The sequence below is a fragment of the Gymnoscopelus braueri genome, assembly GCF_963280865.1.
Source record: "Gymnoscopelus braueri genome assembly, chromosome: 20".
NCBI classification, from domain to species: Eukaryota; Metazoa; Chordata; class Actinopteri; order Myctophiformes; family Myctophidae; genus Gymnoscopelus; species Gymnoscopelus braueri.
The window spans coordinates 21,195,248-21,223,145 of record NC_137622.1 but is presented as its reverse complement, the minus strand read 5'-3'; the positions used below and the strand labels follow the sequence as shown (position 1 = coordinate 21,223,145).

Genomic DNA, 27,898 nt, shown 5'->3' with positions numbered 1-27,898 from the left:
CAAACTGTCATCCTAAACCATACCTCAACCTTTTCCACAAAGCAACTCCAATTAGCCCGTTCTCCGGTTGCTTCTGAATGGATATTTAATTAGCAATGAGTTCCCGTTCCACACAGGCAAGGTGCCAGAGTAAGTCAGTGATTTGTAATTAATGTTTTGTATAACCTTTTGCACACTGGAAGATATTTGAGGAATGCTTGCCGCATACCAACATGACTGAAGCTGATCTAGCTTTGCAGGTTATAGGCCCAATGCACACCGGCTAGCTGGCTAGCACACATCTGTCTCTGTTTATCTCTAAATCTCTGTGGAGAAGCGCCCTTTGGCCACCCTGAATGCAGCTGACCTCAGCCAGACCCCACTAACTAGCTACCTGTTGGTATGGGCTGTCGCACTTCCCCATTACCCATTGGGAATAATTGTGTTTTTTGTTTGCTTGTCTTTTGGCGTTTATGTCACACAACAATAAATGTCACAACAATAATTCACCTCGTCACGTGATGACACTATCAATATCAATTCCTACCCCCAGCCACAGTGTCGCATGGTGAAAAATACAGCATAATTATCTTTCCCAAAGCTCCCGGGAAAAAAAAAGACTGCTTGACCCCCTGATGTTTAGTTTACGTCCTCTTCCTCTCTTCAGAGCCTCTAAACTCCAGCTCTGTGATTTTCTGCTCCTCTACCCCTGCTGTGATATGGCAGTGATCGACAGCTTCCACAGAGGTGGTTGGAAACCTTGTACAAGGGGTGGGGTGCGGGGTTCAGTGATAAACTGGTGTTACAAACTAGATTGTCACTGGAGTGTGATGATTAAGTCTGGATTGACGGATTGGATGCTGACGCTGGAACAAGTGATGATATATAGTATCCGTGTGTGTGTGTGTGTGTGTGTGTGTGTGTGTGTGTGTGTGTGTGTGTGTGTGTGTGTGTGTGTGTGTACGCATGTGCGTGTACTGTACAAGCATGTTCGAATTTACATGCCATCTTGCACTTAAGCGTAGCCTCTTCTGGAAGTAATCACTTGTTCTATTCTCTGTTCAGTGAACAAGGACTGTTTGATAAATGGCCAACATCTGGGTTTGGCTGCACCTCGGCACGCCCCGTCCTATCATTGAAATGAATAGCTTTCCCATGCATCCCCTACCTCGACACTGGGCCATCACGAGGGGCTACTTCCTCCAGTGAGTCACGACCAAGCCTTCCATTTACAGTATAAGTGTTGACATTGAGCATGGAATTTTCTGAAGCAATGAATCCAGCAATCTAATTACAATACCTGCTGGGGCTTAATTCCATTTTGAGACACTCCTTTTTTCCTGCAGTTCTTCCACACTGGTCTACTACTTTTGTTAAAGATTCTTGGCCCACAATCTACAGAATCCTTTGTTCAAATCATAAGTGGTCCAGCTTTAATTCAGTGCCCTTGTGGTTTCAGTGCTCAACCACCTGGACACATTTCTTAAGGCATTAACCTAAGATTAACAATTATCTCTGTGTGTATATTGGCTCACTGCGCTTTTGTCCTCATAACCTATGGCCAGGTGATTCAATTTAATACTTCCAGCTTCATTAGACCCACCTTGATGGATATAAGCCAAGGCACCACTGAATTAACTTACAAAAGCACCGTTTAACATTCTAAAATGTTTGAAAAAAGACGACCTATTGTACAAGCTTACATTCACTCTCATGCACTCCCTCATGCATAGAACGTGGCAGAACACAAACATTGTGTACACCTGCTGTACATTATGGTATCAATTCTCACAACGAGCATGTGTGCTTACACAATCTTTTACATACACTATGTGCTGTGGCGTACACCTTTTATTGCCCAGGGAATCAGTCATTTAGGGATTTTTGCTGACAGGGTACTATTTGTAGCACTCATACTACACAGCCAGTCTAACTGGCATATTGGTAGCCAGTATAATATTATCTGTAGACCAGGCATCAGTTGAAGGGAGTTATTGTTCCTGACACAACGTTACACAGTACTATCCTCAGTTCCTCACCAACACTGACATCAGCAGTGAGTTTACAGTCTGGCACCTCCGATCCAGGATAATTTGGTGGTTCCATCCGCACAGTTTGCCTGCTCTATAAGTGTCCTGGACAGCCATGTTTGTTTGTGTGTATTGCATTTACCGCAAGAAAGGCTAAACCCCGGTAGTCATGGGAATCCACAGTTCTCTGAGCTCATTTGAGGGAAGTTTAGGGGTTCCTTGTCTTTCTCAAGGACAAGACACCAGACTGTTGAACATACATTACGTGGAAGTTGTCTCCAATCGCTATGCCATCCTGTCAGTCACAGAAACAAAACACTGAAGAATAGCCAATTGTATTTTTACCCCCTTCTATTTCCCTAATTTAGTCATTATTATGCCAAATAATTCCTCCTCACACATTTGTACCCTACTGGCTCACCTGCCAGTGAGGAGCCCTCACTGGGAAGACGTAGCGCCTCCGTCTTAATCCTTCGGTTCAACATTCCCAGCTGACAGGTGCCGCCCCAGCCCGTAGGAGTACGTGCAGCAACAAAGATCACCCCCACTGCCCAGCTTCGCTCTCCCGAACACAGTCCAATTGTGTTCAAATAGACGCTTGGCCAAGCCGGATGCACCTCGGTGGATTAAAATCCCTTGACTCCGCGGTGGTGGGCAGTTCATTTAACCTTGCACCCCCCAAATCCACTAAAAAAAACAAAGCCTAGAGAACTAACAAAGAAACCAACAAACCTTAAAACCCTGCACTAAACTACTTCTACACCAGATTTGAAACTTCGGACATAAACACCCGCTCCCATCGATCTCCGGTCACCTCCGTCGATAGTCAGTTGCACTCAAGAGTGATGCAACCAGCTGTGGTGCGATTCACAAGACTGAAGAAGTTTGGTATGGGTTCTATGGCCCTTCTACAGAGGTGCCACAGAGAGCATCCTGACTGACTGCATCACTGCCTGGTATGGGAACTGCACTGACCTCAACCGCAAAGCAATGCAAAGGGTCATACGGATTACGGACAGCCGAGCGCATCAGTAGATGTGAGCTTCCCTCCATCCAGGATATTTACGACGGACATTGTATCAGTGAAGCTTGCAGGACTATCAAAGATCATAACTCACTTTAGAATGCTCCAATTATGAATAAAAAGACTTGGAGCATTCTAAAGTGAGTTGCGAGCCACAGTGACTTTTCTCATGATTTTGTTGTTTGTATTTTCGCTCAGCACCAAAGATGGAGGATGTGCGTTACTTTTGTCTTTGAATTATCAAAGATCATAGCCATAACTAACCACACTTTTAAGACGCTCATACCAAGAGGCAAATGGCTTTGTAGCCTTGGACAATCAGGCTTATGAACGATCAAGCTATGCTGATCAGATACATTAATTTGAAATCAATTATTACTATACATTATTTGAAATATCAAATCCTGTGTTGTTATGGACGAAGTAGATTTGTGTCAGTGGTTCACAAGTTAAGGTGTGGTGATTTGTTGTGATGACCCCCATACCCCCCACGAATAAAACAAGTGCTCGTTTTAGCTCAACAATAGTGTGAACACAGCGATTGGTTTTACAAGCAAATTGTCCCCATTGTTTTCACAAGGCTAATTGGCATTGTTCCAAAAATACCACTCTCTGTGGTGACGCTTTCTTTGTCAAAGTATGTATGCACACACACATTTACCAAACACTCAGACCCTCAAGGGACTTAGCGCCTTTAAATAAACATGTGTCTTTTGTTTTTAGTTTTTTTTAAAACATAACAGTGTTATCAACAACTCAACAAAATTGGCCACATTCATAGCAGATATGTGTAAGGATCTGGCCACATTCTTCAAAAGCATTTGAACTTGTTTAATGTTTAATGTGCGTTGAATGGATTGATTAGTGTGTTGGCTTTTATCCATCAAGGCTGATCGAGTGAAAGTCCCTTGAATATGCTGACAAGGCTGAGCACTGTCCCGTGTGTCTGTGTGTGTGTGTGTGTGTGTGTGTGTGTGTGGGGGGGGGGGGGGGGGGGGGGGGGGGGCTGGGACAATGGCCGCAATACCGCAGGGTTGAGCTCATTTCTTTAATGACTATTTTAATATATTTGGTGTTCCAATACTGATTTGCTTCATTAACATGGACTTCTCTCACTCACATTCACATTAGGGTGGCAGTCTGTCTTTTTGGTTGACCTTATTAATCCTGTGAGGGAAATTCACTTTCAGCTTCACCCAGCTGATGGCCACTCAGATGGTCATGATGAGCACTTGGGGGGGGGGGAGCTATTAGGGTTGAAGTGTCTCGCTTAGGAACACTTCGATACGTATTACTGGGCGGGCTGGGAGGTGAACCTGTGACCTTCTGTTTTCCAGACCGCCTCTCTGCCAAACTTGGCTCCTCCAGGCTTAGTACAGCAGTTGATCTTGTCAACTGAGGCTGTAGATCAGCTTTATACTGTGGTAGACAGTATAACTGTCTTGAGTAATGCAAGAGACTTTAATTATAAGTACACGTCTGTAAAAAGGTTCCCTTAATAAACAAATGTGCTTGGTTATGCAGTATACAGTATCTTATCACAAAATCCATGTGCTGAACAGTAACTAGTAAGGTGTGTGCCTGGGCAGCTCAGTAGGTAGACCACTCCCCTTTGAGTCACAAGGTTCTGGCTTGATATCCAGTGCAATGACAAACTTCCTCTGGGTAACTAAGACATACAGTGGAAGTAGAGACAAATGACATTTTGACACAGACAGTTCTACTTATTGACCCTCCTGTATCTTTCTTTCGTCTTCCTGCTCTTGCTATTTTCTATCTTTCTCCATTTCCTCCTCAAATTGCCCAGCCCCGACCATTGCTGCACAGCAACTATAATTTGTATTCAAATTAGCTTCATGAATACATTTGCCTCGAGTTGACTTGTGTGTGCTGCTATCTATGTTCATGCCTACGTGACTGTGTCTGCATGTCCGCTCAGTGTGGCGATAAAGCACAATGCCTTTTTTCACGAGGCTAATTGATTTGGTTCCAAGTGACTCCCACCATAGCTCACATTGTTTCCCTTGAGTGATATAACAAAAGCTTAACAGGCCTTTTTATTGTGTGTGAACACTGGGTGTTAATTATAGATGTGCCCTGTTAAACACCACCACATTACCGTTTGGACTGACACAAGTGTTTGAGCTCTGTGCTGAGAAATTAGGTCCGTCTGCTGGCACACTGGACACATGGACTAGGCCTACTGTAAGAACTCTGAGAATCATTTTAATGACACACACACATCCCTAAATTGGCTCTTCAATGATCTGTTGTTATGTTTACTTTGTAATGTTTTAGAAAGTATAAAGTATATTCATCTTCAAGGCTACAGTTTTCTGTATTTTTAATACAGATTTTTCACTACAGCTTTTAAAATGTTCAGTTGTCACTTTAAACATGGCGTCCCTATGTTGGGCATGTCATTATAGGTGAACATTTATTATTATTAGTAATTTATTATTGTTTTATTTAATTTATTGAAAATAGGAGATATACAAGCTCATAAGGCATCGCAATGCGTTATGAGCTTGTAGAGCGGCTATTTTCAGGACGAATAAAGGTGTAGCTTGAGATTTTGACTTGCCCAAGCTGTGCCTTGGGCACAGACAGACACATTGAAAAGCGCTGCTGTAGCTTCACACAGGGAAGTTCTTGTGGTCACATGTCCTGACTGGTGATACTGAATCGCGGCTTTTCTTCTGAGAACATTATTGAATTCCTTGTTCCCTGTTGTTGTCTCTCTTCAACCAAAACAGAAGTCATATAGTGCTAACCGAGGAGCTGCTGCTCAGTAACAAGATGCCGTCACATAGTTCACATACTGGTGACCAATCAGAATTGTTTTATAGGGCAAATGTGTTTAGCTAAGGGGACAATTGTGGTTCATATTCCATATTTCTCACAAACCATGATGAAAATAATTTGGTGAAAAATAGCTGTACTGCAGTGTATGAATTGCACTCAAAATTAAACAGAATAATTCTCTGCCAGTCCCATAGGCTCGGTGCCGGGAGGCGGAGATTAAGTTTTCGCCCTGTGTGTGTGTATCTGTGTGACTGTGCGCAGCTAATCTGGCAAACCGCTGGACCAATCATCATCACACGTTGCATGCACCCTCCCAGTAGGCCAAGTTAGGTTGGCCCAAATTAATGGGAGTGGCCTATTTCTTACAAAAAACACCATTATTCAACATCCAATAAAAACCCAATTGGGGGTTGCACCACAAATGTGAAAAGTTGTCAAAGTATGTCATATAAATTCTGTTCCCCCCATTCTCCTCATGTACTGATGGCTACAACCCACAACTTACACAGCCCTGGCTTAACCCAGCCTGGTGAAGATATGCGCTCCGTGAAGTGCCTTTTTCTACTTTTGTACTATATCTCTATCTTCACTCATATTTCTATAGGCTATATTTCTATATTCACTCATATTTATATAAAGGCCAGCAACCTGGGCGTTATAAGGTCACAAATGTTACTCATGCCCCCCTCCCCATTCTTCCTCCCATTTCCTCTCTCCCTCCCCCTCTCCCTCTCTCTCTCTCTCTCTCTCTCTCTCTCTCTCTCTCTCTCTCTCTCTCTCTCTCTCTCTCTCGTTATCTCGAGTCTCCTGTCCCTAGTTATTCCCTATCTGATATAGTGGAGATAAATTAGGGCTATTGTTGGCTTAGCAGAGCAGAACCTCATGTCTGCTCTCTCAAGAGGTAGCAAGCTGCTGTGGGGTCTGTCTCTCTCTCTCTCTCTCTCTCTCTCTGTACGTCTCTCTTTCCCTCTATCTCGTTCCCCAACACTGCCAGGCTGTGCGATAACACAAGCAGATAAACCATCTGATAAATAGCAGTCATATTGTGGAAGGGCATTATGTGCAAAATATGTGCAAAGGCTGAGACAAATACACAAACAAGTGTTTTCCCAAGCACATTTAACTCAAACACACGCGCACACACACACACACACACCCCCACACCCCCACACACACACACACACACACACACACACACACACACACACACACACACACACACACACACACACGCTGCCCCTTATCAATATAAGATCTGCTGCATGATTGCCTATATAAGCTGTTATTCATTTATCTCCCCGGTAATGAATTTTGTGGAGACGCTGCATACTGTTTGCATGTACAACCACATTCTCAGTCCGCTGCCCTTCCCAAGCAATTAGCTAACACTTAAATCATTTTGGCTTTGAACATAGCTTGATGTCAGACATGGTTGTGGCATGTGGAGCATGTAGGCAGGGCAACGATGACAAGACTTTGTTGTTGTCGCAGATGTCTTTGAGCCTTTGAGCTCAAAGACATTGTTTTATCTCGAGCCGGTTTTGAGCTGGTAACATCTGCTAATGGTTAGCAACACGACAAAGCGCTCTGCACAGCATACGCACAAAGGTCACAATAATATTTCAGTACATGAACCCAGGTTCAGGGAGAGTGGATGACACATTGTCAGAAATAAAGCAAGATATAGTAGATGAGAAGGACAGACACACACTCGCTTTTTTACACAGAATCAAACAGACAGAAAGGATTGTGTTGTTTTAGTTTGACATAAATTGGATACCAATATATTGATAAACTGGTATCCAGATGTATCATTGATTGATTGATTTATATGATTGGTGCCATAACTGATCCATATGCACATACATAGTGATTTTCATATATTGTGACTTTTAAATTAGTACAGAGTATGTGGAGAGGACATATTGAATGCAATTTTCTATGACCGAAGTCCTCAATTGTCATAATGGCAGACCAAGGTTGAACCCTTTTTGTACATATTAAGTAGTCTACTGCTGACGTTGGAACCATTTATGTGCGCCTACAATCAAAATGGCAAAGTTTGTGGATTTGTTGAGATTATACTGAGTACAGTCTGCTTTGTTCTAACATCTAAATCCCTATTGAACAGTAGCAATGCAATTCCATCAGTCCCATTTGTAATTAGGTAATAGACCACTGTACCGGAGGGAGTACATGATGACATATGGGTCTTGGAGCCAGCTCAAGTGATCGACTTTGTTTTAACTTTCTTAATCTACTGTATATCCATGGTAATTCATTGTTTACTGTGTGTGTGTGTTGTGTTGTTCTGTCCTTGCTACACCACATATTTCTTCCTGTAAAATATTTGAAGGTGACCATTGACGTGTAGAGCCATATCCGTGTACAGTACACAATGTGCACTGTCTGCGATGTTCAGAGAGACCATAACAGACTAGAAATCTTTTGTATGTTTTAAAGGTTTAATGACATTCACTTTTACACCACATTCAAAGTCTTTGTCCTGGTCCTTCAAAAGTGTACAAAAAGTTTTAAGTGAAAATTCCATTCCAGTGATCAATGGCAGGTGTTTTTCTCTCACATTTCTAAAGCCTTTTCAACTGCAATGAAAAAAGAAATCTTTGCCTGCGGGTGTCGCTGGTGAGGGATTTTGCCTGTCAATCATCGCCTCTGCTCCGCCCCCCCCAAAGGAAAGGATAGGGGAGGGGAGGGGCGAGGAGGAGAGTGGGCGGGATTATTCGACAGTGACCTCACTGTCGAAGGGCCAAGCTCAGATTACTTTTCAGCCTAATTATTCAGAAAACCCCAGACCACAGAAAATCCACTGAATGTTTTAAGTTCAGGTTTTTTGGGTGTAATTGAGGTCATAAAACCCCAAATAAAACATAGAAAATAAAAAAAGTGAAAATGAATGTCATGATACCTTTAAAGCTGGTGATTGTTTATTTTATTTTTTTATTGAATACTTTATTAACAGTTTGCAAATAGCACAGTGGTACGATTATACAATGATTGTATACAATGATTTTGTCCAAAAATCCCGCAAATCAGTACACAGTATCTCTATAGTCATTAGACGAAATGGGTCTTTCAGATTTCTCATATTCCATCCTGATTCGCTAAAAATAGCTTCCAAAGTTTGCAGGAGTACTCCGTTTTGAACAAAATGCCTCAAATCATGAACACAGCGTGCAATTTCCGTGAAATGTTATACACATATTTCCACTATGAGAAATGGCACTTGAACATTTTCAAATCAGCCTCATGGTGGCGCTATAACAGGCGGATTCATGTTTGTACCTATAACTGCACCGATCTGTATAAAACTTTGTATGCGCACTCCCTAGAGGTCAAGGAAAAACCCTTTGCCCTGCATTTTTCACATCTGCCTTTTATAGCGCCACCAGGAGGCCGACTTACGTAAAACAATTTTTTAAATATTACTCCTTCCGTTTTTATCCAAATTTCACGCAAATCGGTACACATGATCTCCATAGTCATGTGATCAAGACGGATGTGTTAGATTTTTCATATTCCATTCTCATTGGCTAAGATTGACATCTAAAGTTTGCAGTAGTGGCTTGTTTTGAACAAAACTTCGCAAATCATGAACGCACCGTCCGATTGCGGTCAAACTTTGCACGCACCTTCACACTATGTTGAGGAACAAATGCCACCCTTTTAACATTGGCCTGTTATAGCGCCACCAGCAGGTCTAATTTAGCAAAACACATTTTTTTGCACAAAATGCCTCAAGCCATGAATGCATTGTCCGATTGCCATGCAAGGCCTAATAAGAAATGCCACCCTTTTCACATTGGCCTATTATAGCGCCACCAGGAGGCCACAATAACCTTCCTGACCTGGCGGAGACCTGTGCTCCGAGGAGCACTTTTTCTAGTTGGTGATCTTTCATGCCAGTGCCTTTAGGATTACCTGGGACTGGCAGCTTGATGCACATGCTGCAAGGTGATGAGGCTGGCTAGAGAGGAGGCTGATCTGAAATCAATTATCTATTATCTACTGTACCGTCATTTTGACTCGAGAGAGTGAGGCCCATATTCACTACGGGTTGGCACTAATTACCAAATTGGCTTTTCACGCTATTCACTATCACTAACCTCATGCACTGAGAGTAGATCATGCCAAATTGTGCAGGCAATTAAATAAATCCACGCTGTGTCTAGTATATTTTTGCATTATGCAAACATGTCATCACTTAGCCCACACTTCTACAGTATCTAATTGTGAAACAGATAGGGTTATGGTAGAGTTGTCAAAGTATGTCATATAAATGCTGTTCCCCCCATTCTCCTCATGCACTGATGGCTGCAACCCACAACTTACACAGCCCTGGCTTAACCCAGCCTGGTGAAGATATGCCCTCCGTGGAGTGCCTTTTTCTAATGTTGTACTATAGCTCTATCTTCACTCATATTTCTATAGGCTATATTTCTATATTAACTCATATTTATATAAACGCCAGCAACCTGGGCGTTAAAAGGTCACAAATGTTACTCATGCCCCCCACCCCATTCTTCCTCCCATTTCCCATTATGCAAAAATTGCTCAGCCCACAGTTGTACAGTATCTAATTGTGAAACAGATAGGGTTATGGTAGAGTATGCGTCATACAACACTAGATTGACGTTTCTGTTGTGGGTCCTGAGCCTTTAATGAGGAGTCAGGCAGTTTAGTATTGCTCTTCTGCCGCTGTTAAAATAAGGTTGATGATATTAAATTACTGCTTCTGCTGCAGCAAAATTGGGTTTTAAGCAACAGTGCAAAGGGACACAATTATAGAAAGGCCAGCCAGACAGTAGACAGATTCAGACAGATTCAAGCTATCCCCAGAGCAGTCTGGGTCATGGAGAAAGTGTGTGAAACGTAGAACAGTGTGGCAAGAGGAGACGAACAGAGACAAGTGGCAGTAATTAGGGAAATGCACCAGAGAGGAAAAACGAAGATGGAGAGAAGGAGGGGGCAAGGCAGAGGTTCTGTGCTCATAGGCGCGTTAGACTACAAACGTGCTGTAGAGTGCAGCCGAAAGGACGTGAAGGACACGAAGCTGTCAGGCTGTTACAGAGATGGAGAGGTCCCCTGTTTTCTACCAGCTCCGCTTTCTATCCCCTTTGCTGCTTATCTATCCGTCGTCTCTGTCATTGTCTATGACCCGACCCATCTCTCATGCTCCCGTCTTTCAGCTTCAAAGTCCGTACTCCCTCTTTCCTCCTCTCCTAGTCCTTCCTCTTCTACTTGGAATTAGGAGTGATGTGTTATACGCTGTCAGTGAACAATCGAGGGTCCCAGAACAATGTGCGCAGGCTGGATGTGATCAGACTGTCAGTGCCTTTTACTGAACCAAAATGTGTGGCGGAACTGAAGCCAGTGTCAGTGATGATGAACAGGGTATATTGAATTAAATAATTTGAACAGTGAATGAAAAGTAAGAACTGTTATTCATGCTCTGCAGCTGTCCAACAGAAAGAGGACATTACAAAACGATAGCAAGTTTTATTTCAAGGCCTTAATTAGAGATCAATCCTGTATTGACTGCTTGTCTTTTGCTCTCGGCAGGTGACTAGCCAGCTTTCGTGGGATTTGATGTCACCTCTAGATCGGTTCAACTGAAGATGGAAACACTGGAGTCCGAGCTGACCTGCCCGATCTGCCTGGAGTTGTTCGAAGACCCCCTGCTCTTGCCCTGCGCCCACAGCCTGTGCTTCAACTGCGCCCACCGCATCCTGGTCTCCCACTGTTCCACGAGCAAGCCACTCGAGTCCATCTCGGCCTTTCAGTGCCCCACCTGCCGCTACGTCATTACGCTCAACCACCGCGGCCTGGAGGGCCTCAAGCGCAATGTGACCCTGCAGAACATCATTGACCGCTTCCAGAAGGCCTCCCTTAGCGGCCCCAACTCACCCACCGAGAGCCGGCGCCTGCAGCCCCAGCGGCCCTACAGCGGCACCATTAGCGCCACTATCGGTGGCGGAGGCGGCACGTGCGGAAGCAGTGCCCGTAGCAGCCCGGCCACCTCGACCCACTCCCACGCGCCGCTCTCGGCCAACCACACCAACGCCAACCACAGCGGCCCGGCCGCCCTGGTCGTCGCCATGGACCCGCGCATTGGCTGCCAATTCTGCGAGCAGGACCCCCCGCGCGAGGCCGTCAAGACGTGTGTGACGTGCGAGGTGTCGTATTGCGACCGCTGCCTGCGCGCCACGCATCCCAACAAGAAGCCCTTCACCAGCCACCGGCTGGTGGAGCCCGTGTCCGACACGCATCTCCGCGGCCTGACCTGCCTGGAGCACGAGAACGAGAAGGTCAACATGTACTGCATGGTGGACGACCAGCTCATCTGCGCCCTCTGCAAGCTGGTGGGGCGCCACCGAGAGCACCAGGTGTCCTCGCTCACCGAGCGCTTTGATAAGCTCAAGGTCAGTCCCTTTTGTTTTCATGTCGGCTCACAATAAGCATACCATGACATTGTGTCAACAACAGGCCCCAGATCTGTTTTCGGCCCCCATCGTCTCGCTGTGGCTTGTGCCTATAGCAAGGTAAGGTAAAACATGGCCGGGTACCAGTTTGGAAGCAGCAGAGTATATTGAGCTCCAAATGTGTTCTGTGATTCTCAGACCAGGGAGCTTAGCTGTTGCTTATCTATTTTCTAATTCACAGCCTGTAAAATGTATTATGGTGATCTCTCTGTTTTCAGTTTGCCAAACAGCAAATTTCATTTTAATCCATTTAACCCATTAAGACCCGGAACGCATCTGTGCCACTTTAGATGTCTTTGGCTATTCAAAAATAGCAGATATACAAGCTCATAGCGCGGCACCGAGTGCCTCGCTATGAACTTGTAGATCTGCTATTTTTGAAAAATCTTGAAAGAAAAATGTTTAGATTTTTTTCCAAAAGCAGTTTTTTTTAAAGAATCGCCTCAGGTCTTAATGGGTTAAATCCCCACATGGGGTATTTAATTTTTTACACTTTTGTTGACTACGAACTTTCAGAGCAGCCACAATCGTGGCATACACAATCCCACCAGCCATTGTTCATCTCTCTGTACAGAGAGAGAAAGGGAGAGACAGTAAACTAAATCAGAAAGAGAAAGAGAGAGAGAGAGAGAGAGAGAGAGAAGCAGTACAGAGAGAGGTGGAGAGCGATAGAGAGCACGTCATTATAATAGTCGATGAGCTGGCATTCCCTGTGGCCATTGAGCTTTGAGGGGTTGTGCACTCTGTGCTGACCAGTTCCAAACACTAGGATTGCTGAATCAGGGCGAAAAACAACAGGGAGAGGCACTACTAGCTGGAGCTAATTCACACACTAAAGACCCAAAGCTGCTTGCTAACATTTGCCAGTGCCAATAAAAGCTTTAAGCGCTGGTATGTAGTGCACCTGTGTGTGTGTGTGTGTGTGTGTGTGTGTGTGTGTGTGTGTGTGTGTGTGTGTGTGTGTGTGTGTGTGTGTGTGTGTGTGTGTGTGTGTGTGTGTGTGTGTGTGTGTGTGTGTGTGTGTGTGTGTGTGTACGCACGCGTGTGTGGAGACCTAGTTTCAGCATTTTAATATACAGTAGGTCCCATTTTGCAGCATTTTCTTTGCCAAAATAAAGTTGGATTATAATGTCCTTGGTGGTACATTGAAGTGACCTTGAATCAGTTGCAGTTGCATCAGTTGCAGCACTTTTTGCATTTGAAGTGGAAAAAGTTGGACCTGAGTACTGAGTAGGTACAATGTAGTTCAAGGGATCTCCGGTGTAGTTTTGTTTAGAAGATTTGCCTCTTATTATTGTCACCTAACAAACTGAAGTCGTACACATTTTGTTTTCATTCCTTATACTGCATTGCCAAAAAAATAGAACAGAGGCATTATCATACTGTAAACAAACTTCCTCATTTAGCAACTGACAGCTTTTTCCATTCAACACCAGATTCCTTGTAATTAATATGCCTTTGTTGAGACTGCCTACATGAAGGAAATTCCTTTGATGTCATCAGCTGTCCCCTGGGTCCATGGATGTGAATTTGTCCACAACTCTGTTGCATCAATGGCATTGTGTAACACAGTAAGGGAAATGGATACTTGAGAAAGTACTACCTAGTCAGTCTCAGGACTCTCTTTGTGGAGAAGAATGGTTTATACATTGAATTGTCAGTGCGTGTCTTTTGTCTCCATTCTCTCTTGCAAAGGGAAAGAATTTTAATGGCAGCATGCATTGTAATTTCACTGTCACTCTATACAACAGGAGTGCAGGTGTTAAAAAAAAGGGGAAAACTATTCCCGAAACTGCTTCAGCGGTCTGTTTTGGAAGTATAATCAATCCATTGAGACTCAGGAATAGGAGAGGATGTTTTCAGCGTCGTCTCTGCTATCCATTAGAATCCAGAATCCATTCCAGCTTTAGGTGAAAATGTAACCTTTAATTCACCCTGTCGCGTTGTTTACGATTACTGCCGCCAATTAATCTATACTTTCAACTCCACACTTGTACACCAATGAAATTCCGCCTGTTGGTCACTTCTCATTGTCGTAATCGTGGCCAGTCACGTGGGGTGTGGGCATTGATTTCACTTATCGCAATTCAATTAGTGACTTTTTTTGTTTCCCCTGTCCTCCTACTGCCCTTATTGTCGCTAAGACCTTCAGAGAGCTTAAGCAGCGTGGCCTCCCTCGCTTCCTCCCCTCTCGGTTCATGGCTGGCTGTGGTTCATTTGAACATCCCCCAGCAGAGGCTTTGAACTTCCCTGACTTTGAACTCCCCAATCTCCCCCCAAAACCTGGGAGGGAACAAGCCCCAGTCCCATCCCCGGCCCAGTTCCTCAGTGACAGTTAGCGAGAGCAGTAGCGGCAGCTGCTGCTAACGTATAATCATCATCTGCTTGCTTGCTCAGACAAAAGGCAGAGGGGAGAAAGCCCTGTTTGTTTACAGCTAATCAGGAAGAAGCGTAAAGCCTTGGTTAAAAGTTTTGGGAGGGCCACACAGGTTTTGTACTGCACATTACGCTTGTGTATGCTCAATGGTAACGGTAATTCATTTTTACGGCTCTTCTTAAAAGGGTTCAGGCAGGGTTTGTCTGTATCTCTGTGTGTATGTCTGTATCTCTGTCCCCACAAAAGTAGACCCAATCCCTGTGATTCCATCTCCTCGCAACTGATGTTGTTGAGCCGTGCATCTCAGTAGCGCAAGCAATGTATTGTTAACTTACCAATACATTGTCCAATACATTGTCTGCCACACGACATACTGTACGAACACATGCCCTTCCAGTCATGCAATATTCGTTGTCAGAGCAATTAGTGCAGTACCCGTGATCAGAGTCCTTGGATGCCAGTCTATGAATCAGAATCAACTTTATTGTAACATCTCAGAATCAACTTTATTGTAACATCACAGGTTTACAGGTGTAGAGAAGTGGGTGGAATAATCCCCCCCCCCCCCCCAGTGACATCAGTACTATCATATCCATATATGGACATAAAAGGGACACAGACAGATGACAGAGATTTTTGGAACTTTGGTTCTGGACAACTGCTAATCCGACCAATGAACTCTGTGATACACACGGCAAGTTTGAAGTCGATCAGTGGGACCGTTCTCGAGATAATGATATTTATTTTTATAGCACCTTTCATACATAGAATGCAACTCAAAGTGCTTTACACGAAAAAGAAAGATCATAAAAAAAAAGATAAGATGAAAACAAGTACATAAAGAGGAAAGCATAAAGAAACAGATCAAATGTGCAGAAAACTATAAAAAGAAGATTAATCTTTGAGATTAATCGCGTGCACACACACACACACACACACACACACACACACACACACACACACACACACACACACACACACACACACACACACACACACACACACACACACACACACACACACACACACACACACACACACACACACACACACACACACCTTAAGTCACCGCTGGAAATGTTCTTTTGAGACATATTTGTGTATTTGTCCAGAGATAATCTCTCATAAACTTTTAGACCAAACAGCATATTTCTTGTGCACACTGTCAGTAGGCTACCATAGTACGTCCTCCACTATTCTTCTCACATACTGTAGGTTTCATACTGTTTGAAATATTTAACTTTACTTTTTATAATGGAAGTCATTGAGATGAAGTCCGAGATCCACATTGAAGCCACATTTTCCCATGTGGATCCCGATAGACATGAACCGATTTTTTGGATATGGGACATCAGAATCATTTTGGGATATCCCTATATGCCCTAGTTAGCCTCTGTTTGACCCTAGCAACTCTCTCTCTCTTTGAGCTTCCCTTGTGTAGTTTACTCATGATGCAGTATGCTGTGTGAAGTGGCACAAAATGATGTTCACACATTTGGCAGTAAGGTGGGTTTCCCCTCAGGCAAAAGAGAAGGTGTGAATCTCAGGAGAGAGGAATCGTAACAAGTACAAAGGTGGTTGATGACAGAACACAGCACTTCTGAATCCTCTAGAAAGCAAGTTCATTCCCCAGGCAGCTCTTGAGCAGACAGAGACAATACATCTGATTAATATGTGTTTTTAATGTGTTCTAGTTTGATAGTTTGAATACTGCTGCTTAAATACAAACGATAGCTATCCTGTCTTAGGATGTTTCCATCAAAGTGTACAAATGCATAAACATGACATGTATGGCCTTAGAAAAAGCTGAATGAAAACTGAAAATAGCAATTACAATTCCTGAAGTTCAATGCTTGCTTGAGGTGGTAATCTTGTTTGTTGATAAAGGAGTTAAAGTACATACTGTAGCAATGCAATGGAAATACAGTTTAATAATTACATAAAAAATGTATAATTTTAAATGTATAAATAAATGTATAAAATAATTATTTTGTGCCTCCGCCAACCAGGTGTGGTTTATATCCATGAATGTCCAGACTTATATACTGTAGTTGTAGTATACTGTATGTAGTGAAGGAAACAGGAAAGGTTAGAAGGATTCATTATCTGCTGTCACAGACTGGTTAATCGATTGTCACTTAAAGGGCATTAACTGCATGCGTTAACATCAAGTGCTAATGTGATGATACGCTAACAAAGCGAATCAGATCCAAAGTGACACCGTGGCACTCGAGCGTGTGTGTGTGTGTGTGTGTGTGTGTGTGTGTGTGTGTGTGTGTGTGTGTGTGAGCATGTGAAAAAAAATTTCTGTCTCTGTCTGTATGTAAATTTGATGTGGGGACGTGGGTTAATGTGGCTGTCTCTTAACATCTTGACAGGACTCTAAGTCGTACCAATAAATAGGAACTTGTACTGTCGTACAGTATACCAAGTTAGTTCCATTGATCCAAGCCGGAAAACACAATCGTTTGATTGATCATTAAAACAAACATGCTCTGAAAATGACATTTTTGAGACAGGGAAAGGTTGAGAACCACTGGTTTAGTGCACCGCTAGGGCTGGAAGCTCACCACAAACCCAAACACATCCACATAACTAACACAGACCACGAGCGCACATACAAATACACACACCACTAACATACACACAAACAACACACCACAAATACATGCACGATACAAACACAGACCATGCCGTGCACATATAAGTACACAAGCTATGAACGCACACACAAATGCCACAAACACGCATACAAACACGCACTACAAAATGCAGATATAATCATACACGCCTTAGGCATTTAACTGCACAGCTGCAAGTCAAGTGATCAGCGAACCATGATGCCTCTTGTCACGATATCACACACATGCACACGCTCGCACACACACGCCCACTCTTTACTTCTGTCTCTGTCTCTCTTTCTCTCTTTTTCAGTGTCCGCCTCTTGGCCTCTGGCCAGTCTGTTTTGTTTTAGGTAACACCATCATTCCCATCAACCCTCACTCACCTAGTACGTTGGCCGGCCAGCATGGCAAAAAGAACAGAAGGCAGTCAGGACAGATCATGGCAGATCTAGAAGCTAACAACTAGGTCTGACCCTAGTTGCAATTTCCAAATGATTTTATTAACGAAACAAAACATTGACAGACAATCAAAATCCATCAGAGGGTCATCTGGGATCCAATCGGTCTCACTCACCCTCGAAAAATTTGTTATTAACGGAGATGAGGAGATGATTATGAATAACTAACGCTAGCTTGTAGGCTTGCTGGCATTACCTCAGGTAGGCTACAACTATCGTGCCTCCTTATAATTAATAATCAAAGTCAGATTATCCATTTTGCATGCGTCTTTGAGCACCACAGAGATCTCTCTCTCTCTCTCCCCCTCCGTGTGGGCGGTGTTGCCATGTCCTCTTATTATAAGTGACTTTGGGCTTGATTTTCTGTAAAGTTGCTTATAAATATTGGTGGTTGCGAATTGCGGACCCCCCAAATGAATATGTATCCACAGACCCCCCCCCCCCCCCCATCTGAAAATATTTTGTGCCAGGGACCACATTTTGTCACTTTTTTTCAATATTTCTTTTGAAAATAGCAGATCTACAATGTCACAATAGTGGTGAGCTTGTAGATTGGCTATTTTCAAATAGGTTTAAAGTTTGGCATTGGCATACAGGCTAGTCGTTTCTTTTGGGCTTGTTGTCATCGACCTGGTTGCTTATTTCTCTCGCAAAATCTGGCAACACTGCGTGTGGGTTCTGACACAGGTGGACTGTGCTGTGCTTTTGGTGCCACTGTTTATAGAACATTATCGTTCATCAGTTTGGACGCTCACATAATTATCGTTACGTTAACGGCCCTTTAGACTATGAAGCAAAAAGTTTATTATACAGAAATGTTGTATAATTATGCATCATAGCTTTTAAACAAGCTGTGTTACGACGATACCATAAAAAGGTTGTTTTTTGCATGTGCTATAAATACAGTAACACACACCGTTTCACGTGTGTATATTATAATCCTTTACAGATGTATATACAACTCAGTCATTGCAATGACTTGATGAAATACTTTTTACTGTTGCGTTAAATGCTCTATGCATTCAGTTAACCACACACAAAAAAAGTATAGTCTATGTAAGCTCATAAAAAAGTAGAAATATGATCTTAACGGTTTTACATTTTCATATTGTAATGTTGTGTTAGTTTATTTAATAGTCTAATAATAAATCGGCTATTGTGTGTGTGTGTGTGTGTGTGTGTGTGTGTGTGTGTGTGTGTGTGTGTGTGTGTGTGTGTGTGTGTGTGTGTGTGTGTGTGTGTGTGTGTGTGTGTGTGTGTGTGTGTGTAAAGAAGACGCTATTAGCCTTGACATGGAGTGATAGTGAGCTTACTATTTGATGCCAGAAGGGGCCAGGGTTCTATCTGGAGAGCGGTGTGAGAGAGAGCACACTTAGTCATACTGACGGACGCATCAGGGAGGCAGGAGGAGGCTTTTAAGAGTGCTGCTGTGTGTCTCTGTCTGCATGTTCTGCGTACCTCTACGTGCATGCGGATGTGTGTATGTGCCTTCGTGTGTGTGTGTGTGTGTGAGTGTTGGTAGTGTGTCCCATCAATGCATCATCCTATGTGGAGTGGATATAAGTCACACTCGCTTTATTATGAATTCGAGATGGTCGTGAAAAAAGAAGCTTGTTATCAAATCACCCCAGTAGCTGTATCGCCCCCATATGCACAATTTATGGACAAAGGACGTGAAAAGCTTTTAAGAACCTGGGTGTCAGCAGTGACACAATACTATAGAGAGAGAGAGAGAGAGAGAGAAAGAAAGACATGTGGCTGGTTACTAAGCTCCAGTTATGTGCATGTGTGCATTTTGTCCTTTCCTATAATTTTGTTCAAGCATCAGTCCTACATCATGTTTTATGATTTTCCAATCCATTTTCTTCATGCAAATTCACCATGCTTTTCCGATCCCTTTTCTTCATGCAAATTTACCATGCATATTTTTCAGTTTTTGCATTACTGTGTATTCAAATCAGCTCCAACAGCACTGAACTCCACAATGTGTCATGCATTATGAGATGTCTTTTCGAATGTTTAGCCCTTGTAGTGGGAGGACTGTAAGGATGGTTATGTCCATCTAACCGTCAATGCCAAACAAGATATATTGAAAACTATTGGACGGATTGCCATGGAATTAGCCACGTACCTTCACGCTTCGCTTTCGAGTAGGGAGCCTAACCTTTCCTCTAGTGCCACCCTTAGGCCACAATTCCACTTGCACACAAGATAGCTCAAATTCTAATGGGCGAACACGGGGATGTAAGGATGCCAATGTTGGTCGGTTGGTTGATTAAAACCAACCATGTCGTGTGGGGTTTAAGGGGCAGCACAACCTTTAACCCCTTAAGACCGGGAAATAATCTGTGTCTTTTTTAGATTTCTTTGGCCAATCAAAAATAGCAGATCTACAAGCTACAAGCTTTTAGATCTGCTATTTTTTTTTTAAATCATGAGAAATTTGTGCAAATCTTTGAATATATATTATTTTAAGCGAACATTTTTAACTCTTCTTCTGGGGGTCCCTGGGACAAAATATTTCGAGATGGGGGTCCACGGCCAAATATTTTTGGGGGGATTTAGAAGACATTTGTAGAATCCCCAGAAGCAAATATTTGAGTTTCAAATGTTTCCTCTAAAAAATATATATTCAAAGATTTCCACACATTTTCACGTTTTTTTTCAAAAATAGCTGATCTACAAGCTCATAGCGCGGCACTCGGTGCCGCGCTATGAGCTTGTATATCTGCTATTTTTGAATCGCCAAAGAAATCTATTATTTGGCATTTGGTGACTCCATGTTCATCGGAGAAGACACGTGGTTGTCTTTAACCCTCGTCAAGATCAAACCGTAGGTGTCAGCAGTGACATGGGCTATACACATGAATGGTGTGGATTAGGGGTGGAAAAAATCAATTCGAATATGAATCACGATTCTACTGTTGGACGATTCAGAATCGATTCTCTTTTTTTTTTTAATCGATTAAAAAAAATAAAATATATATATATATATATATATATATATTTTTATTTTTTTTGAGGATCTTGGATTTACCTTTGTGTTTACATTATTATCAGTTGATAAAACCTTTACAATTATAAAAGCTACATAAATGAATCAATAATCGTTTTGAATCGAGAATCGTTTTGAATCGAGAATCGTTTGAATCGGGAAAAAACGCCTTTGAATCGGAAAAAAACACTTGAATCGAGAATCGTTTGTTTTGAAAAAATCGATAAAAATCGGAATCGTCACTCCCATGAATCGGAATCGAATCGAATCGTGAGATAGCAGACGATTCACAGCCCTAGTGTGGATATCATCATCATGTAAGGAAAAACCGCTTACCATAAGTGCACGTAATCAAATGTACCCTGGATGACTAACTATGTATGTAGATTGTAGCTTGTCAACACCGACATGCAACCTTTTGACTTGTGATTTATCCCTCTACTGCAAAGATCCATGTCATGCTGCCTAGCACATGGTTTTGTCATGATGCGTCGTAGCCTGTAAACCTATTACAATGTATGTATTTCAACCAGATGGTTGGTGGAGAGCAGCGTTGCATCACGCCATGTTTTTTTTTTTTTTCGCCCTTTAAGAGGATTTGCGTATTAATCGAGAGTGGAAACTTATCTTGCCATGTTGATGTTTCCATGTATGCTTCCTTCCCTTCCCTCCGCCCTCAATCGAGAATTCCCCCTCTCATGCGGTGCCAGCTATTTTGCCCAGGATGTTTGATGTCTAAGCATTTTACAACTTTCATCTGCAACAATTCGTGGCACAGATCATGCTAAGTTGGGGGGGGGCGGGGTTCTGTTCAAGGAAATTGATGACATATGCCCTCCATGAACAGGAGGGGTTTGTTTAGGAATTACATTCTTGTGTCTGGGAGGGATCTGAAGAGAACAGACGAGGGCCAATAAGATTGCCTGGTTTTAATCACCCAAGGCTCTTTTGGTCTCGGAGACAAATCGGACATTGTGGGATCTTTCAGGAAGTCATTTTGGTTTTGTGGCTCAGTGCGAGTTTGACCGGAGAACGCTTTGGAGCATAACAGGAATATTTATGCAATTTGGAATGTCTGTCAGTGTCCAAGGTCTGAATTCCTCTGAACACACACACACACACACACACACACACACACACACACACACACACACACACACACACACACACACACACACACACACACACACACACCTACACCTCTGTGTCTGTGTCTATCCAGGTACATGCATAATCTGTCTGGGTGTGTATGTGTTTGTCTGACTGTGTGAGGAGGTGTGTGTGTGCCGTGTTTGCGTTTGTGTGTGTGTGACAGACTCAGCGTCCTGTTGTGTGTCTGCCAGGCAGGAACAGTGTATAACCCATGGGAAGGTACTTAGCTTGAACTAATGACACCAGTGTGAGGCGTCCGGCACGTCTGCAGTGGGCTTCAGGACAACAAGGACCTCTGATTCATCCTCAACACTGACATAGCCAAAGCTATAGATACAGTACCTTAGAACTTTGATTTGAAAAACATAGCAGGATGAAAGGGAGGGTTGAAACATCATCATTCTGAAAATATCTGTACCATGAAATTATTGGAGCAGAGAGCCTGATGTGTTTTTCCCCCAGTTGTTTTGTCGTTATGATGTTAAATCCATATTGTACTAACAATGACAAAATACCACTGTTCTACAGTATTTGGCAGGCTAACAAAGGCATAGCTAACAAATGTTTCTCCAAATGCATCTGCAAGGCAGCATCTATTATTATTCCACCAGGTTGTGCATTCCAATGTGCCCGTGCAGCACCATTAAAATGATGACAAACCTTGTTGTCCTGTGTGGGTATATTTGCAAAACACCCTTGAACTAAATTTGAGTTTGGTGAGAAAAACCAAATTATTCAATGCCTACTTTCAATACTAACCAATGAACTCTCTGTGACTAATCACTCCCCATATCAGTCCTACCCCCCCCTTTTGAATGCAGTCTATGTCATATGAGTTTTGTATACATAATTTGATGAGAAACTTGTGACTGACTGACTGTTCAGAGGGTGTTCATCTCAATGGATCTATTTTCTTTTGGCTGGCCAACAGGAATTTCAGACCTCCGTCTCAGACACAGCTGCCTTGGACATAGATGTTTCTCAGCATGCATTCCATTCTTGTGAATCTCTGTTGTCCCAAAAAGACTTGCATGCACAAAAACATACACACAACACTCCCTCTCTCTCACACACACACACACACACACACACACACACACACACACACACACACACACACACACACACACACACACACACACACACACACACACACACACACACACACACACACACACACACACACACACACACACACACACACAAATACCATTATCTATCATAGTGACGTTGACATATTGTGTTGGGAGACAGGGGAGGTTTGACCGTAAGACAGTCCAAGAAAAACAAACATGAATCTCAACTCAGAGACTTTGTGTGTGGGCCTGTGACTGTGGCTTTAGCTCTCTGTACTTGAAACACTCAGGATCCAGACAGCTTCATTTAAATGGCTGTATAATCTGATTAGAGTGCAAATTGCAATATTAGAAAAAATAACAGATGAGAATAGAGGGCATTGTCCCAGGGATTAGTCCAGTCTCAATCAAAATGTTTCCAACACAAACTTCCACTTTTATGCCTATACTGTGATATACTTGCTCTGCGTCCACAACAAACCTTTGTCAGCTACAATGTCCTTATAATACTAAACTTGCAAGGGTATCAAAGCAAAATGTATGATGTTTTCAAATGCAAAATCAAAGCTCCTATCACCACATTTCAGAGCGTGTATCTCAATACAAGGATCTAGGAATTCAATTGAGTATGGCCTACTGGCAGAGTGCACAAGAACTTTGCCGCTGATTGGTCCAACGGTTTGCAAAATTTGCTCTGGACATATACAGTAGACACACACAGAAGAACAAATCCTTTTACAGACAGATAGCCGTATAGCCACGCTGTAAAAAAAAAAGAAGAGAATTGCACCATGAACCCTGTCATTTTGATCTTCCTCCGACTGATTGAGAGTTCCCTGTACAATAAATGACCCTTATAGTACGTACCAGTTATGAACAGCGCCAGAATATATGACCATGAGAGATGACTTTGCAAAGCTCTCGTCTGTGCAGTGCAGTGCTCATTTCACATGAGAGGGAGATTGAGAGCACAGGTTATAGTGGTACAGTAGTCCTGAAGTCTCTTAAAACCAGTCAGGAAAAGACAGAGAGAGGGGGGGGGGCACTGATGCATGCTTAATTCCCTCTTTTTATGGGCTTCTAAAAACGGACGTGTCACCCATCTTCTCTGCCCAGCATGGTGGTGACAGAACCGGCTATCACCCTGTCCTGACAAAGGTCCACAGAGATGACATTCACAGCTGTGTGTGTGTGTGTGTGCGCGTGTGCGTGTGCGTGTGCGTGTGCGTGTGTGTGTGTATCTGTGTGTGCCCTCTTTGCCCTCGTTTAGTATTCCAGGAGCCATGAATATATTTGATCCTCCAGAAGTATCCACAGAGAGCTTTCCAACGCACTGCCATGAAACGTAACAAGCCAGTCACGTCCTCATTGAAGGAACCCACGTGTCGTGTTGGGGACAGAGGAGCACTTGTTTTGTACTCGACTGTCCTGCATACTTCCTTCATTGACCAATTTAGTGTGGCGTTGATTGCCGTTTGGCCCGTACCAACACAGACTCACTGTCTGCATGCCTACGTCAAACCTGGATGAATCCATTACGACCGGGAAAGCATCTGTGTTATTTTTAGACTTCTTTGGCTATTAAAAAAAGCTCATAGCGCGGCACTCTATGATATGAGCTTGTAGGTCTGCTATGTTTTTAGGGGAACAAATCGTGAAAATGTGTGCAAATCATTGAATATATTGTCCCTGGAACAACATAATACATATAATTTTTTGAGAATCACTGATATTATAGCAATATATGTTTTTTTTTTTAACTGTTTATTTAGATTGGATTTAGAAGACACAGATGTTTCCCGGATTGAAAGGGTTAAATGAATGCTATGTCTAAAGACCAGATTTAGTTGTAAAACACTATATTAATGCTTTGCTTTGAAGATGTGCAGAGCTCAAAAACAACCAGGATTTTCAAAGGGAAGCTTCATAAACCAAACAAAAAACAACATTTTGGGGTGAGCAGGTCTATAAGTGTAAGGGTCTCTATACTGTACTTATGTGCACATGGAAATATCTTTTGAACACTCAAATAGACTCGCACAAATAACATGCGGGTCCCTCTTCATCTATTTACATCAGTTTTCCTGTCCCCGTGTGTTGGTTCAAGGCAATTGTAAGGCAACCCCATACACCTTCTGTTGTGATTTCCCTGTGGGGGGGCTACAGCCGTCAGCACTTATAAAGCACTTTAGCTGTCAGGCTAATTCAATTAGATATTTTTTCATTACCGAGCCCTTCAGTCACCTAGCCCCATATTACCGAGGGGAGAGACTGACTTTTAAAGGGGTTTCATTTCTCCACTGGATTTCTTTTGTTCTGTTGCGTAACAGTGATGTCACAGAAATCCCAGAAAACGAGTATGTTCTCTTTTTTTGTGAGATATTTGGTGTGTACGGTTCACGTGGATCCAGATTTTGAAATCACACGTCCACAAGAAGTGAAGTTTCTCTGTGAAGCTTTGGGATGCAAAAAAAAAGGAAGTTCAGCAGGGAGCCAGGGGAGCCATAAAAGAGAGGAATGCCTGGCCCTGAGTCAGACCGCCGCAGTAGTTCAACCATGCAGACGCAGGAACGTGCGGAATGATTCTTTCCTATGTGCAGCGGGTCGTGTAGCTGTCACAGACACTGTCCACAGTGTTTCCTTACGCCATACGTCTGGCGTCTGACCAAATCAGGATGGAATGCGTATCCGGGGGAACCGGTGGAGGTTATGTGATGTTGCACGTGGGCTCGGCTGTCTCCTCGGAAGATTCCTCATTTCTACAACCTTGTTGGGCCTGTTGGTAATTTGTCTGGATGCATATCCATAGTGTCCCCCCAGCATGTCACAGCTAGACTCACAACAATATGTCTTAGTATGCCAGCATCTATAATACACTACTGCATGTGTGCACCGATACGTGACACAGATGCTTGCTTGCTCTTCCAGTCCCTAAAAACCTTCTGTCTCACGGTCACGCTCCCTCTCTCATGTCTCTGCCTTCTGTCTAGTGCAGATCTTTTGGCATCCTGCCAGCGGCTGTCATAGTAACAATGATCATATATATATATAGATGTTACATACTGTATGACCTGACCTATAAATATACATGATGGGGACATGATTTACTGCCTTGGCTGTCAATTACACAAAGTAGAGAGAGAGTACAGTAAAGTGCATTATGGTTAATGATAACAGATTATAGGAGTGTGTGTGTGTGTGTGTGTGTGTGCGCGTGCGTGCGTGCGTGCGTGTGTGTGTGTGTGCGTGCAATGCACCCATGTGTTATGCACTTTATGTTTGTGTGCTTTCATCTGTGTGTACATACTGTATGGTCGGTACATGCACGTACATGTACAGTCTGTTTATGCATGGCTTACTGTCAGTGGTGGAAAAAGTACTCAAATGTTTTACTTAAGTAAAAGTACCAATACTGCAATGTAGAAGTACTCTGTTACAAGTAAAAGTCCGGGATTCATACATTACTTGAGTAAAAGTACAAAAGTATTAAAATGTATCAAAATGTACTTAAAGTACCAAAAGTAAAAGTACAAAGATATTTGAAAATAGCAGATCTACAAGCTTACAACGCGGCGCATCGCGACGCATTGTGAGCTTGTGGATCGGCTATTTTCAAATAGCCTATGTATAAAATAGGGCTAAAGTTGTTAATGTATGTTTTATAATGTAATAATTTATATCTGCAAAGTAACTAGTAACTAAAGTTGTCAAATAATTGTAGTGGAGTAAAAGTACAATATTTGCCTCTGAGATGTTGTGGAGTAGAAGTAAAAGTATTGGAAATTGGAAATACTCAAGTAAAGTACAAATACCAAAAAATTGTACTTCAGTACAGTACTTAAGTAAATGTATTTAGTTACTTTACACCACTGGGGGGGGGGGGGGGGTGTGTGTGTGTGTGTGTGTGTGTGTGTGTGTGTGTGTGTGTGTGTGTGTGTGTGTGTGTGTGTGTGTGTGTGTGTGTGTGCGTGTGCGTGCGTGCGTGCGTGCGTGCGTGCGTGCGTGCGTGCGCGCGCGCGCAATGCACCCATGCACTTTATGTTTGGGTGGGTACATGCACGTGCACATGTACAGTCTGTTCATGGCCTAATGTACCACAGCCTGTGTGTGCAGGTGAACGTAGGGGTCTCCACAGCTGACAGCCAGCAGAGCTCTGTGGGAGGGTCACAGTGTGTTAAAAAGACTCTGGGGGAAACGCCTCAACTCTTTATGTCTCACAGGTCTCTGGATTTCATTATCTCCTACCGTTTCCTATACCGCTGAAACAGCAGCAAACACAGCCCCGGCTAACTGCTTGCTTGCAAGTGGTAACATCAGTTAAACTTTTCCCCCCATGAATCAAAAGCTTACATGGACATTTATGTGCTGGGTGAGTTTCATACAGGCTTGCATCATGGACATTATTCAATGAGCTTTTTGCTGTTGTGAGTTAAACTACAATCCATGGGGAATGACTATTATTATTATTTGTTTTCACCAGCTGTAATAGAATGAGCAACACTTGATGTTAGCCCAGGGAGTTTGGTTAATGCTAGAATCGGAATCATAAGCCAACAACAACAATGTACAAATGACAACAATCAACCTTCTTCTACTGTATATCAGTCCAGGAGAGTAAATAATATGGATATAATGTGAGAACACGATTGGGGTCCTGAAAAGGAATCCATTGTATTTTGTCGTCAAACCATGTGCTTTTACATTAAAACAGCCAAAAGTTGGAAATTGATTGAGACTGTGTTGAAGCCGATAAACCATATCACACCTGGAAAAGGCAGACTGCGGACTGTCCATTCCTAGTCCATCTACACAGTATGCGTCCTGTACTTACATTATAGACTCTGTCAGTGCCTACCTTATTATACGGTACATTGGAGA

At 42.9% G+C, this 27,898-nt stretch overlaps 1 protein-coding gene across 4 annotated transcripts in view; it reads left to right on the top strand.

Annotated features, from left to right (window-relative positions):
* The window catches only part of mid2 (midline 2), a 181,180-nt gene that overhangs the window by 93,217 nt on the left and 60,065 nt on the right, over window positions 1-27,898 (top strand). For all 4 annotated transcript variants that reach the window (XM_080416093.1, XM_080416094.1, XM_080416091.1 and 1 more), the window contains one exon: window positions 11,419-12,278. In XM_080416093.1, coding sequence (XP_080272219.1) covers window positions 11,475-12,278 — 804 coding nt within the window. In that variant the 5' untranslated portion in view covers window positions 11,419-11,474. The remainder of the gene's footprint in view (window positions 1-11,418; window positions 12,279-27,898) is intronic.